This window comes from Crocodylus porosus, unplaced genomic scaffold, assembly GCF_001723895.1.
Source record: "Crocodylus porosus isolate Cpor-Errol unplaced genomic scaffold, CroPor_comp1, whole genome shotgun sequence".
In the NCBI taxonomy this organism is placed as follows: Eukaryota; Metazoa; Chordata; order Crocodylia; family Crocodylidae; genus Crocodylus; species Crocodylus porosus.
The window spans coordinates 44794867-44809042 of NW_017728910.1; the positions used below are offsets into that span (position 1 = coordinate 44794867).

At 51.6% G+C, this 14176-nt stretch overlaps 1 protein-coding gene across 2 annotated transcripts; it reads left to right on the forward strand.

Annotated features, from left to right (window-relative positions):
• The first annotated feature begins 2863 nt into the window (after window positions 1-2863).
• On the forward strand, window positions 2864-9883 carry LRRC3 (leucine rich repeat containing 3). Of its 2 annotated transcripts, none has more exons than XM_019533108.1 (4): window positions 2864-3105; window positions 5414-6961; window positions 7877-8005; window positions 9510-9883. In XM_019533108.1, the coding sequence occupies exon 2, from the start codon at window positions 5605-5607 to the stop codon at window positions 6373-6375; it is 771 nt and encodes a 256-aa protein (XP_019388653.1). In that variant the 5' UTR covers window positions 2864-3105; window positions 5414-5604; the 3' UTR covers window positions 6376-6961; window positions 7877-8005; window positions 9510-9883. The 2 variants fall into 2 exon arrangements, with proteins under 2 accessions (XP_019388653.1, XP_019388654.1); XM_019533109.1 differs by having other exon boundaries at window positions 9610-9883.
• The last annotated feature ends 4293 nt before the right edge of the window (window positions 9884-14176 follow it).

Genomic DNA, 14176 nt, shown 5'->3' on the forward strand with positions numbered 1-14176 from the left:
GGGGCGGTTCAGGCAGTTCCCTCCGGGTCCGGTCCGGCGGTGGCTCGTCTGGTGGGCTCCGAGTACTGGCAGTGACCCATGATGTGTTCCATGTAGATGTCACGGGACCAACGGATGGTGTCGGACACCATGAGGCAGCACATCAGCTTGGAGTAGCAGAGGGATACGCGGCAGGCATTAAACCAACCCCGTTTCCTTTTATGATAGCACAACAGGCTTTGGAGAGAGAGAGAGAGAGCAGTGGGCACTGTGTAGCTTGACTTTAATAAGTCTTTTAACACTATCCATCTGGCATTCTCCTAAGCAAGATAAGGGAGGCGGACTAGAGGTAATCACCATCCTCCTGATACACAACTGGTTGAAGAAAATAGGTCTCAAACAGTGGTTTTCAATTGTCTCCTATCCTAATGCGAAGGCATCTCATGTGAGGTCCCACAGGGTCAGGCCTGGACCCAGTTCTATCCAATATTTTCATTAGTGACTGAGATGATAGCATAGAGAAAAACCTTTATTAAATTTCCAGATGATATCAAGCAGAGAGGGTTTCCAAGCACTTTGTAGGGCGAGATCTGGAGGACAAAATGATCTTGACAAATTGGAGAAATGGCATGAAATAAAGACGATGCCATAGGGACAAATGCAATGTACTACATTTAGGTAGGATTAATCAGCTGCACAAATACGAGATAGGGAATGAGTGGCCAGTCAGCAGCTCTGCAGCACAGGATCGAAGGTTATAGCTGATCACAAATTGAACATGAGTCAGCAAAGTTATGGTACCATTGCAAGAGCAGCTAACCTTGTTCTGGGAGGAATACATGGAGGTATCATACATATGAAGTATGCAGTAATTCTTCCGCTCTATTAAGCTTTGGCAGGGCCTCAGCTGGGGTTCTGGTCTGGACACTGCACTGCACTCTGCAACTGGGGAGAGTCCAGAAAAGTGCCACAGAACTAGTCAGAGGTGCAGAGACTGTGACCTGTGAGAAGGGACTGAAAGGCCTGGGCAGGTTTGTTCTAGCAAAGAGAAGCCTGAGGGGAGACATGATAACACTCTTCAAGTATGTAAATGGCTGCAGCACAGAGGAAGGTCATAAATCGTTCTCTGTGTCCACAAGGGTTGGACAAGAAGTAATAGGCTTAAACTGCAGCAAAGGAGATTTAGGTTAGACATGAGGCAGTGGTCTCACTAGGGCAGGATGAACAGGGCAACTGCCCTGGCACTGATCTGAGGAAGGGGTGAAAACTAGCGGCTGCTATCAGCAGCCACATAATCTTAAATGCAAGGCAACCAGGTGTCACTGCTGTCCCTGCACCCTGAGTGCCCCGCAGCTCCCCAATGCTACTAACAAGGAAGCACTTTCTAGGGAGAAGCGTAATCAAGCACTGGAATAGGGCACCCAAGGAGGGGTCTTCATCCTTGAAGGTGCTTATGAGCAGGTTACAATGTCAAGCATATCACATTTACGCAACGAACCTTGTCTGTCTATGTCCTTAGACCAACATGGCTACAACCAACATCCCTGAGGCACTGGTGACATGTAGGGGGTGCACGCTGGTGCACATGCACCCTCTGAGATTGGTTGTGCACCCCCTGAGAGAGGCACTGCTGACGCTGCTAGTGGTGCCTGCGGGCAGTTGTTGCTTGCCACTTCCCTCCCCTCACCATCAACACCGCCGCAGCCACCTGTGGGAGCTCCCCGCTCATCACCACCACACCCACACCGCTGCTACCCCTGCTGCTGCCTACACGTGGTTGCTGTGTCCCCCCAGTTTTTGGGGGCACACGTCGTTCATGGTACAGTTACAGGTTTAAACAGATTGCCAGTCACTGATACCATTGGCAATGCATAGGGGTGCACACAGGTACACATACACCCCCTGAGATTGGCCGTGTACCCTGTGGAAGCACCAGCCATGAAACTGGAAGTGCCAGCAGAAGTGCACCTTCAGGTTCACCAGTTTCACTGCTGGCTTGATAGGCCACTGGAGGACCCCCCCACCCCTCGACCCCCCATCAGTGATCTGGTGCCCCCCCAGACTTGGGAGGTACCAGTTGCCTATGCCCCAATGTCTTAGCTATCACTGGCCTTGCCTTGGGCCCAGGGAATGAACTCAGTCTCTTCCAGCCCTATCTTCCACCCATATGTCTTGTTTTCCCCCTGCTCATGTGACAGAGGCCAATAGGATGGGACTTAACACAGGCAACTCAACAAGGGGCAATGACTGGAGCAGGTTGAGAGAGGGGTGTTTGGTCTGAAGTCAGGCAGAAGGCAGGGTAGATTTGCACCTTGTAGACAAGTCAATAAGATATCCATAGTGCCTAAGCTTCCATGAACTCAAGCTTGTTGCATCTGATGCTGGAACGAGACAAGCCACAGCAAACTCCCCGGCTTGTTAACAGGGCTGTTGATTGTAGCCATGTTGGTCTAAGGACATAGGCAGACAAGGTTCTTTGGGTAGGTGTGATATCTTTGTCTAATAAAAGATATCACATCTAGCCAAAGAACCTTGTCCAGCTTCTTAATAGCTGCTACCCTGGAGGCTGCTTCAATCCTTCTTGTCAGCAGGAAATGACAGCAGAGTGAGGACAGCAATTCTGATGGCAGCTGCAAGCATGAGAGAGGGGGTTTGCTAGCCCAGAAGATCCCTCTGAACACGAATTGCGCTTAATTGCTCTCACGTTCACTTTCATCACAGACATGACACTGTTGCCTGGGGGAATCTGGTTGTTTGCAAGGACCGGGAGCAACATGTGTTCTTGCTTGACTGTCCCTTTAAAAAAATCCAAGGATGTGCCACTAGGATGTCAGTGACAGGCAGATGCTATCCAATTACATCCCATCTGCATGGGGAATGGCTTGTGTGTGTGCACTAGGGCGAAGGAAGGGAAGCCCAGGGATGGGGCAAGGCAGGCAGAGCAGGCAGCAACAAGTGGTGGCCTGGGTTTAAGTCCCCTCCAGCAGCATTGTTGGATCCCAAGCACAGGCAGGCAGAGCAGGCTGCAGGGGCAGCGCTGCCTCCACACTCTTGAGCTGAGGAAGGAGAATAGCAAACTCTGAGACAGCAAGCAAATGGAGACAGACACTCCTCACCTCAACTCAGGTATTGTGCCTTTTAGTTTCTGATTTAAAAGAGTTACGTGCAAATAACAGGTCAACAAAGTAGCCGGCTGGTGCTGGGGAGGGGAGGGGGAGGGAGAGCAAGGAGATTTGCAAGCAGATCCCTTCCATAATTATTCTCTGCAAAGTGCCCCTTTCCAGCCTAAGCGACTGAGCATATTGCAGGCGGGTATATTTGGAAACCGGCGCTGCTCTGACATGAGCCATAACTAGATTAACTCTTGAGCCAAACGGTTTAAGGCAGCTCTGGAAAATGCAGACGCAATTGTTCTTCCCAGCAAAACAGGGTGAGGCGGAACAATCAGTCCGTGCCGCCTCGGCCGACAAACACGCCCCTGACCCCTCTGTATAATCAAACTTCCAGCTCTCCGTGCTGAAGTCCTTGCTGATTTAAGAACGCGTGTGCTTCAGTGTTTGACTGGCTAAGGGCCAGGCCCAGGAAAGAGCTGACATGCCCAAGCAGGACTTAGGTGGAATTGAGAGCAGTGCTGGGATCCCCAGATCCTCTTGGCTGCTGTCGAAGCCCAGAAGCACCTCTGCTGCAGAGGCACCTTTGAAGTCCTCCAGGTGCCCGGACTCCCAGTCGGAGCAGTTCAGCATCTGCCATGTGCTACCTAACCACCCTGAGGAGCCCAGTAACACAGGGCTTTTCAGAACACAGGATCCCCCTGTGAAGACCCAAAAGGCAGTCGTGGCCACTTTGAAAAGCTAGCCAGCAGGGAGGGTATTCACCTTTCATATAAGGTCCCCCTGGCTAGAGGGGCCACCCAGAGGGTTGAGTTCCCTCCTTGGTTTGAAGGGATACAAATCCACTTCTCCCACCTCCACGGAAAGTGCCGCAACTACCAAGGTAAAGGCTAGTCCTTGGGACGAGGCACCCTCCACCCCTCCGGTAGACGCTGCTCCACAATGCAGCAAAGAATGCAAGGTCCATTGTGCCAGAGAAAGGCACAATGTTCACGTGTGTCTGTTTGCTGGTGCTCAGAGCACCCATTTCAGGGGAGGGCAGAAGGCCTGGTTCCTGCCCCCAGGACTGTCAGGCCCTTTATTCACTGCTGGTTAATATAAAATACACAAACCATATCAGGAGCAGGGCCCAGAACCCAGGCCTCCCTGGCAGGTAGAAACAACAGCCTGGTGCTCCTGGTCGCACCGGGAAGGTCCGGCAGGGTGAGTACAGAATTCATGGCAGCTGCTTCCATAGACGAGCTTCCAGCTTTTGCTCTGTATGCTAAGACTGAGCTTGGAAATTGTGCACTGGACAGTGGTGAGTAAGGAAACTGCCCCCGCCCAGAGCAGTGTTGGGAGGCCCAGGGACCAGGAGACACCTCTGTGAAGCACGAGCCCTGCCCTGCATCTCATCTTGTGCCAGGCGCTACAGGCATGTTGGCTGCAGCATTGCCAGCTCGCTCCGACCGTGAGACTGGTAATAAGGAGGGAACAATACACACCATAACTCTGGTGTGGCCCGACAGGGGTGCTCTCATGCACGCCGTGTCCACCTGTTCCTGCTCTCACCCCTCTGCCCCCACAAACCTGGAAGTGTGGGGGCTAAGCTGCACTGAGGGTGCCCGCTATGGCAACTCTGAGATCACGTGGGGGATACTCGCACACCAGGTTCACCAATACACCTCTGGGTTTGATGGAGATGAGGGGCAGGGCATGCATGAGGGCAGCCCCCTCAAGATGCATGTAGAACGTATTTTTTCTTAAAGCGGCACCTCCTGGAGTCCCGCTGCCAGAACGGCAGCCTTCAGTTTTAAATGGAGATGCAGAGGGAACCTGGAGGCTCCCACATGAGAAGGCAGCTCCAGAGAGCCCCACCTCTTGTTATCTTTTGTCATGTTTCAGCCTGTCTTGCAATTTTCCAGCATTTGACCAGTGACCTTTTTTTTTTTTAACCACGTGGAGGCTGGCAGGGAATTTCCCATCCCCTGCCCCCTTGCCATCCTTTTCTACCTGAAGGGAGGGCTCTGGTTCTGGGTGGGCTGTGCAGAAGGATGAATGTTGCTTCTGGGTATCTGCACCCCCACCCCCCAACTCCAGCCTGGAAGAATGAGCCCCATTTGTTTGAAAATCTGAGAAAGGCAAAGACAAAGCAAACGCCAGCTTGAAATGGGGAGAGCAGAGGCTGTCAGGATGTGGCCTCGTCTTTCCATGTTAGAGCTTTATAGCTAAACAGCCACTTGCTGTGCAAATGTAGGTCACACAGAGACGTTTAAGCGTTGAACCGCGTTCAAGAAAAGTGACGTCTGTTCCCCCCCACCCTCTCTTCTTTTCCCCACCGTCAGATAGGAAAGAATACCCTTTGAAAGACAAGTAAAGCGAGTGAAAGACTTGGTTTCAAGCAATCCATTTACAGACCGTATCCTTGGTGCCCAGGGATGAGAGCGGTGGAATTCAGATTCAAATGAGCTCCCACCAGGATTAAAGTTCACCCAGCAGCCATGCAGAGGCATCAGCTAGGGACACAGTGATCAGTATGTTGCTGACACGCCTGTCCTCCCCCTTTGCACAACTCCTGGCTACACACGTGTTCTTCTCTCTCCTCCTGGGTGTCCCTCTGAGTGTCTCTTGCCCACAACGGTGTCAGTGCACGGACAACTCTGGAGCAATGGCTGTCCTGTGCAGCTCCAGGCATCTGGAAGAAATTCCACAGGATATCCCTAAAGACGCCGTGTACTTGAAGCTTGACGCTAACAAAATCACTAAAATACCCAATAATGCTTTCAAGCACCTGAATCACTTGGAAGAGCTGGACCTGTCCAGAAACGCCATTGAGAAGATAGACATGGCAGCTTTCAAAGGGGTGGCAGACGGGCTACAGATGCTGGACCTTTCCAACAACCATATCCAGAGCATTCCCAAGGAGGCCCTGGTCAAACTGAATGCCAAGATTCGCCTGTCCAACAACCCCTGGCATTGTGAGTGCACTCTGCAGGAGGTGCTGTGGGAAGTGAAACTGGACCCAGAGTCAGTGAATGAGATTACCTGCCAAACATCTGTGCGAGAGGAATACATCGGGAAGCCGCTGGTCCAGATCCTGGACTCTGGGGTTAATTTCTGTAACATACGCCAGAAGACCACAGACATCGCCATGTTCATCACCATGTTTGGCTGGTTCACCATGGTGATCACCTACGTTGTGTATTATGTCCGGCACAATCAGGAAGATGCCAGGAAGCACCTGGAATACCTGAAATCGCTGCCTAGCACCCAGGTCCCCAAAGAGACCATCAGCACCATCCTGTAGCAACAAACACCAGGCCCCTCACGCAACACTCAGCTCTAGGATAGAAACCATGTTGGGGGTGGGGGGCGGGAGAAGCCATCTGTTTCCTACCTGATTGCTAAAGCTTTTCTACCAGGTTTGTATGAGCTGTTTGATAGAAGGGTGAAATAGTATTTTGTAATAAGCTAAGTTATGACCAACAGCTTCTATAAAAAAACCTCAGGTCTCTTATTTACCCGATATCACTCACTATCCCATTCTACCGGTTGCCAAATGAGACCCCACAAAGTACATTCTGGTCTGCGGAAAGCAGGACAGCAAAACCAAATACCGGTAGTGCTATGATATGAATGTCCCTGCTGTCTCTGGGGGTGGCTTTCCAGAGAACAGCACATGTGTTCAGAGATCAAAGGCATTCAGCATTGGCAGGAAGCACAGCAATGCCAAATACAACAGCCAGGTCAGCTCACATCCGGCGCTTTCACCACGTGACTGGCACAGGGGCCTTCCTCTCGCTCCTATCCTGCGGTCACCGCCATGGCCTGAGCTGGGAGCAGGAGCAAAGAAACAGGCCCATCTCTCCAAGCCCACCAGAAGCAGAAAGCTGGTGAGTGGGGAGATTGTGGGGTGGGTGGACTGGGCCCACTGGGGCAGAGCTAGGATGTGGCCAGGGCTTTGGTGTTTAACAGCAGTGAAGACATGGGGTGAATGCAAGGGGTGTGTTGCTTCTGCTACCAGCATGCACGGGGATCAGTTGAAATTTGCCTGGGAAGAAATGGAGATCAGAGGCCAGCAATCAAACAGGAGCAGGCACATAGAGCTGGAGAAGCTGGTGTGCATGTGCCCCATGGCATGGCTGAGACAGGGAGCACGGCTGGAAACTGCCGTGGGCTGCATCCCACCCAGAGTGAGACAGGCTCTCCCTGAGCAGCTGCCAGCAGCTGGGGTGGGTGGGGGGAGAGGGGGGCTCAGCTAGCTCTGAAACAGCTAGTAATGAAAGCATTCACGCCCACACTCACCCACATGCTCGCAGGCCCGTCTGGCTCAGGCATGCCATGCGCCCAGGGAGAGAGAAGCAGGATCTTTCCCACCCCGTCTCCCTCCACCAGTGCCAGCCCCAGAGCTCCGAAGCCTGAGTCAGGCCTTGAGCATCAGGAGGCTTTTCTTTCACCCGTATCCTAGACTGGGACAGGGCTGCTGGCTTTGGTATGGCCCCAGCATATGGGAGTCCGTGGCGGTCACCGCTCCTCCTGCAGTACACACCGAGGTGATTGCTGGGACCATGGCAGGAAGCCTCGGAGCCACTGAGGCTAGGGGAGCTCCCTGTCTGTCTGTCTTCAGGAATTGGCTAATTTCTCCCCATACAGCTTCTCTGAATGTGTCATGCAGGACTGGCACCATCCATTTTCAATTTCTCTTGCTACCATGGCGTGTGTGCACCCACGTGAACACATATCCAGCCATGAGGACAGGTGACCCTGCTTCTACCTGCTGTTGATGATTCCTATGCCTTCTTCTGCAGCAGGCAGGTGCCGGTAGAGACAGGATCCTGGATGAGATGCACCCTGGATGGGACAGTCCTGAGGGTAGATGAGTGATGCCCTGAGATCCTGGCCTCATGGTGGAAGGCAGCGCCCTGATGGTCTGTGAGGTAAGCTCCCGTCCTCACTGAGTCTTAGAGAAGTGGGGCTGGAAGGGACCTCCAGCGGTCACATCTCATCCCACCCCTTGCCTGAGTCAGGATTAGCCCTGTCCAAACCATCTTGGACAATCCATAATCTGAAACCCCACATAAGATGGTCATTAACCCTGACCCAGCACAGACCTAACATCCAAACCTGCCACAGAGAAAGCAGGGGGACCACGGCAGCCAGTGTCCTGCTGCTATGAAATGCAGACAACATACGCTTGAGAGATCCTAGGTAGAGGGCCATCCCTTCCTCTACAGAGGAAGACAAACCCTTTCCCCAGCCCCTACCAATCTGACCATGGGCTAAAACTCCTTCCTGATCCCAAATACGGCATCGGTTAGACCCCGAGCAGAGGGGCAAGACCCTCTAGCCAGGAATGTCTGGCTTTGATGCCATCAGGAGCATTGGCACAGCCCAGTCAGTCCCCAGCCTTGGCTGTAGGCAACACGCAGTGCCTCTGAGGAAGGTTTTTAAACACCCTGACATATGTAGCAGAAAGGGTGCAGGGAGGTGTGGGAGCAAGCAGCAAAGCCCAGAAGCCTGGAAAATCCCCATGGTAGAACATAGGCATCTCTACGCCTAGGTCATCCCCACTAGTGGCTTGTTCAGGCTCTCCTTGAACACCTCCAGTGACAGAGTCCACAGCTTCCCTGGGCACCTATTGCACTGCCTCCCTGCTCTCACCATGCAGAAGTTTTTCCAGATATCCAATCTAAACCTACTTTGCTGCAGCTTCAAGCCATGGGTCTGCATCCTCCTCTCTTCAGCAAGAGAGAAAAGGCGCTTTCCCTCTCCTTTATCATGGTGGTCAGACCCAGTGGCCACCCTCCTGGCTCTCCCTGCATGAGTTGTTGCTGTAGCTTTGCTCTCTGCCATGCATGGCGTATAATGACATGTGTGTCAGGAACATGTTGTAGCTCAGCGAGCTCCCAGCAGAGATTAGAGCCTCAGCTGTACAGCCCCCCAGAACGCTCCTGGGTCCTGCTGTCCCCCTGGCTCTCCTCCCTACACCTCCCCAGTCATCTGCCTCCAGTCCCATGTCTTCTTGTCCAGCTCCACAGCTCCTACCCCCTCCCCTGATGCCCAGCTCCACCTCATCTCCTCCTGCCGAGGGCCAGAAACCTTCCTCCCCTCCAGGGCCCTTCAGAGGCACATCACCACTGTCTGAGATGTGAGCTCACGAGTACAGGAGCTGCTACAATGGCAGGCCTCCTTTTTCCATATCCCCCAGCTGTTCACACCACACAGGTCATCAAGTAGCTAGGCCTAAGCTCTCTGCAGCAACTCATGGCTCAGGAAGACTTTGCAGAAGCACTGAGCACCCCGTGTCTGCAGATGTGGCTTCTTTTTTGGCATAAACTGTTCCACCCACAACCATTTGTGCCTCTTGAACAGGCAGGCTCTGGGTTCACAAATCACCCTCTTTTTGACATGTGCATTTCCCCTCCTTCTACTGTCCTCCAGGCCCAAGGTCACCACCACTGCAGTTCCAAGTAACAAAAATGCACGGAGCACTGAAGCCAGGGCCCAGCCTTACTCCTGCTTCTTGTTCTCCTGGCTGCAGATACATCATTGATTAAATAACAGCATGAAACCACCGTGGGCGCGCATGTCATGGAAGCAGGACCCAGCTCCCCTGGCGAGGCTCCTGTAGAGGGAAGGGCATGTGCTCACGCTCCATTTCAGGAATGGATAACTTTTATTAACAAGAAAGCAGGATGTAATTGTGCAATTTAACTCAAGTGCCTCCTCTGCCCAGCTGCCGTGCCTCTGTCTGGCCCCCAAACACTGTTGATTTTCTAACCTCCACATTTTCAATAAAGTCCTACCCAAATACATAATCCCTCTGGCTCTTCAGACCTTTTCTGCCCGAGTCTGGATACACCCTGGGAAAGCCTAGCATGTGTCCATCAGGCAGAGGCCCCAGCACCTATCCTAGGTTGAGCAGAGGAGCAGGGCTTCTCACAGCAGCCCTAGCGAGGGTGAAGCTTGTGGAGGACCCAGAGAGAAGGGGCTGTCACCTGGTTTGTCAGCCAGGCATTATAGGCCTTGTAAGGAGTGGCCCTTTGCATTTCCCCCTGCCCTCCCCACTTCTCTGGGGCTAAAGGGTGACAGGTGGGATAGAAGGAAAAGGAGCCCAGCCTGTGCCTCCCCACGTGCTGGCCTGAGCATCGGGGAACATGCCCACCTCACGCTGCCTGTGGGGCAGTGTCCCCAGAGGGTACTGGCCCAGCTTTCCCCTATTGCTATGGATGTCCAAGGGCACGTGTATACCCTGTCAGGCTCACGTGCTCACTTCAGGTCAGCAGGCTGGAATGCTCCCCCATACATCTCTCTGCATTTCACCCCAAGGATCCCTTCTTTGGGCTCAGCATGTCTCTACTCACCATTCAGGTCTATGATCTCAAGTAGCTGGAGATACCTCCTTGCAGCTATGACTGAGAAGCCAAGGTGGTGGAAATGGCTGGGGTTTGAGATGGACCCTGTTCCCAGCTTGCTGGCTGTTGTGGACTCCACTTTGAGGCAACATGCCCTGTGTATGGAGCCTCGTTTCCATACCAAGGACTACACTGGCACCTAGCTCCTTCTCTGGTTGGGGTATGTGCCTCAGTTCCCCATCTGCACACGAGGGATGATAACACTCCCTATATTATCTGTCCCACCAAGGGCATAAAATCTTTGGGGCAGGCTGTCTGTGTAGGGAGGGCCCCATGTCAAAGAGGGTCAAGATAAATGCCACTAGCAGAGATGAAACAATGAGTTAGCAATAACAGTAGGGATGGCCAAGCATTTTCGAAAGGAGCTGGGGTCTCAACAGCCAAGGATACCACTGCAAAGTAAAGAAGCCTGAAAGCAATGGGCAGCGTTTGTATACGGCTCTTTGCAAATTCGGCTGTGGCTGGCTGGGTGGCGGGGTGGAGCAGGAAAGACAAACTCCACTAATTCAGTTAAAAGCAGAGGATCGCTTGGGGGCCGCTCACCAGGAGAGGGAACGAGAAACGCTGCCGAGAGGATTCTGTTCTGTCGAATGTTGTGCATTTGTAACCTAGGCAACAGATGCTTGCAGCAATATTTAGCACCAGGTTAGTGTGCACAGGGACCTTCTGGAGTCGGGCTGCAGGCATGCCGGTGCCTTGGTTTCACAGAAAAATAACCACATTTGTTACATCTTGTGGAGCCCAGAGGGAAAGGATTCTCAAGTCTCGGCTCGAGTGCCTTGAAAAGGCACAGGGCAAGGAATCACCCTTGCTCTCCTAGACACAGTGCTGGGAAAGAAGAAGACCGAAGCCTAGAGGTGATTGAACGAAGGCATAAAGTAGGGGAGGAAAACAGCATGAGAACAGAACTGAAAAGAAAGGAAACCCCCATGGAAAGAAAAACAGAAGACACATGGGTGGTAAAATAAAGCCCTTGGAAATATGGCACTTTCCCATGCAGTGAGGTAGAGCTTCTGAGGTCAGGACACCTGTTGATTGTAACTGTCATCATCACCAATACTATTAGCCTGATACTAGTTCGTAGAGGCTCCAAGCCAGGGACAGGAGGCCAGTGTGTTATATGCTGTACACACATAGCAGAAATGAGCCCTGCCCCAAACATTTGTAGGAGCTCACAAGCAAAAGCAATAGCCACTGTCTCACAAACTGCCTCCCTTCACCCCACAGCTGTAGGCTAGCTGCATTTTGGATCGTTCTTTACCTCTTGTGTGTCTGAGTGACACCTCACATTGCAGGACACTTAACAGAAAATATAGCCAAAAATCATCAGAACCAGCCAGCATACTCCTAACCTTCAACTGCATATTTTGTTATGGAAATTATGGCTGAATAATCTGACCCTCTCCGTAAGTCTGATCCAAAACCCATGGGCGTCTTTCTATTGACTTCATGGGGCTTTAGAACTGGCAATAAAAGTTGCCCTCCTCTCAAATACTCAACAAGTCAGGAATTTTTCAACAAAACTTGTTTTCCGTTGGGAAACACTAGATCTTTTAATTTTTTTTTCCAAGGGGAAAAAACGGTTGATTCGAATGAGGTTTTCATACTAAATCTCTCTTCTTCTTTTTTGGAAGAGTTCCAAAATTGTCAAAACATCTTGTCACAAGATTTTTTAAACAGAAAAATCTTTTTTGTTGTTGTTATTTTCAGATTTGTTCATTTCTAATGAGACATGCACAAAACCCAGGCAAAATCCAAACAAAATGCTTTGAAACAACTGAAACAAAATGTTTTGCTTCACCCAAAACATTGGCACAGATTGTTTTTTTAAGAGAGAGTTCCCCTTTTCATCCTAATTATAGCAGGAACATCTTCCCAAGCCTTGAAAAGTGCTCTGGCCCTGGGAAAACTGTTTATTGCCCAGCCATGCCCGTTATATCAGATGTGCAGGGTGGTGAGACACAAAGGAGCATGTTTCTGTGCATTACGGGCCGGGCGTGACAAGACTCAGGTGGAGGGTCCCTCGGCCCCACTGCAGTCAGACCTGCCATCCCAGACCCACGCAGAAACCTCCCAACCCCTTCACCTGCCATGGCTTGCTGGAAAAAAGAGAGAGGTAATTGAGGAGGCATCTTGCCTATGCTCAAAGAAGAGGGAGGAGGAATGAAACCTATGGCAAGGTCTTAGTGCCTGGCAGGACTCTTAGCATCTACTGGGTCATGAGTGTCATATTGGACCTGGCCTGTTCCAGGCCCTGGTCACTCTCACCTAAACACCATCTCACTTCTTCCTCAGTCTGTCCCTAGCTCTGTGCTGCTCCCAGCTTTCTGGCCCTTCATGGACTAGAGCCCAGGACCTTGGGCTTTGAAGCTATATTGCCCTAACCCTTAAGGCACCAGAGCTGGTCTTTTGGACCTGACCCCAGTTTGGTTCCTGTCCTCAGACTGTCCTGCCTATGGCCCTAGCATTCACTTTGGGAAGGGTATCAGTCAGGATGTTGGGGCACCCTGTTATGCTGCCTCCACCTCTCCTCTTACGGCCACTCCCATCCCACCAGGTATGCATTACACATCAAAAAAGGGGAAAACCTCCACTTTAAATTTCTCCCTGCCTAAACAGACACTGTCTTCACTCAGGGCTTTGCCCACTGGCTTGCTGCCCAAAAGTAAAGAGCAAAGGAGACCCCTCAATAGAAACTTACTCCCCCTCTGGGGTTACTCACAGTGTTCAGCAAGGCGTCCATCAGGCAGGATCAGTCCAGCCTTGTCCACATCCAGGGCTTGACTGCCCCTCACTCACTCCTGGGGCAGACTTTTATCTCTCCTAGCCATGCCGCCTTCCAGTCATGGGACCTATTCAGGGGCACCTGGCCCTTACTGGCTCAATAGGGTCTTTCCTCTCCAATCCTCATAACAGGGGCTTGACTCCCTGTTGAGCAGGGGTGCTTGTCCCTGACATTATTATTAACAATGCATAACCCCTCTGCTAGAATCAACTGAAAATGTTGCAGAACTTCCCATGTGTTGGCTGAAATTTTCCATGCCAGATGTCTGCTTTTTTGGGCCGTGGTGTAGGAAATGTCAGCCAATTCAGTTCAGCTTTCCTAAGGATGAACTGGGGGAGGGGGGGGGAAGTGGGGGTGGAAATATGTTATTTTACCCAGGTGAAAAAAAATAGTCCTGCTGGTCTTTTCTTTGGAAAGTTCCAGGTGCCCCCAAACTCTGTAGGCTTGGAATTTGGCAGGGACGTGGCCTTGGTGTCAGACACTCTTTCACTGTCTCTGGGAAAAACTCAACCAGTCTGGCCAAGTTATAAAGTTCTGAAAAATTACAATCCACCGTGCTTGGTGGTAACTTCTTAGTTGGCTAGCTCAAATTGCTGAAACTCCATCCCCAGTGAGTATGCTTCATCCCCTTGTGGCATCTATATTTGATTTCATAGATTTCATAGACATTTGGGCTGGAAGGGGCCACGGAAGATCATCGAGTCCAACCCCCCATCCAAAGGGCAGGAAGTCAGCTGGGGTCATAGGATCCCAGCAAGATAAGCATCCAATTTACTCCTGAAGGTGCTCAATGTAGGTGCTTGAACCACGTCCGATGGCAGGCTGTTCCAGACCTTGGGGGCTCGGACAGTAAAGAAATTCTTCCTTATGTCCAGCCTGAAATGGTCTTGTAGTAGTTTATGACTGTT

Bases quoted from the DNA above. Each gene is read 5' to 3' on its own strand.
- LRRC3 (XM_019533108.1), top strand. From the start codon at position 5,605: ATGTTGCTGACACGCCTGTCCTCCCCCTTTGCACAACTCCTGGCTACA.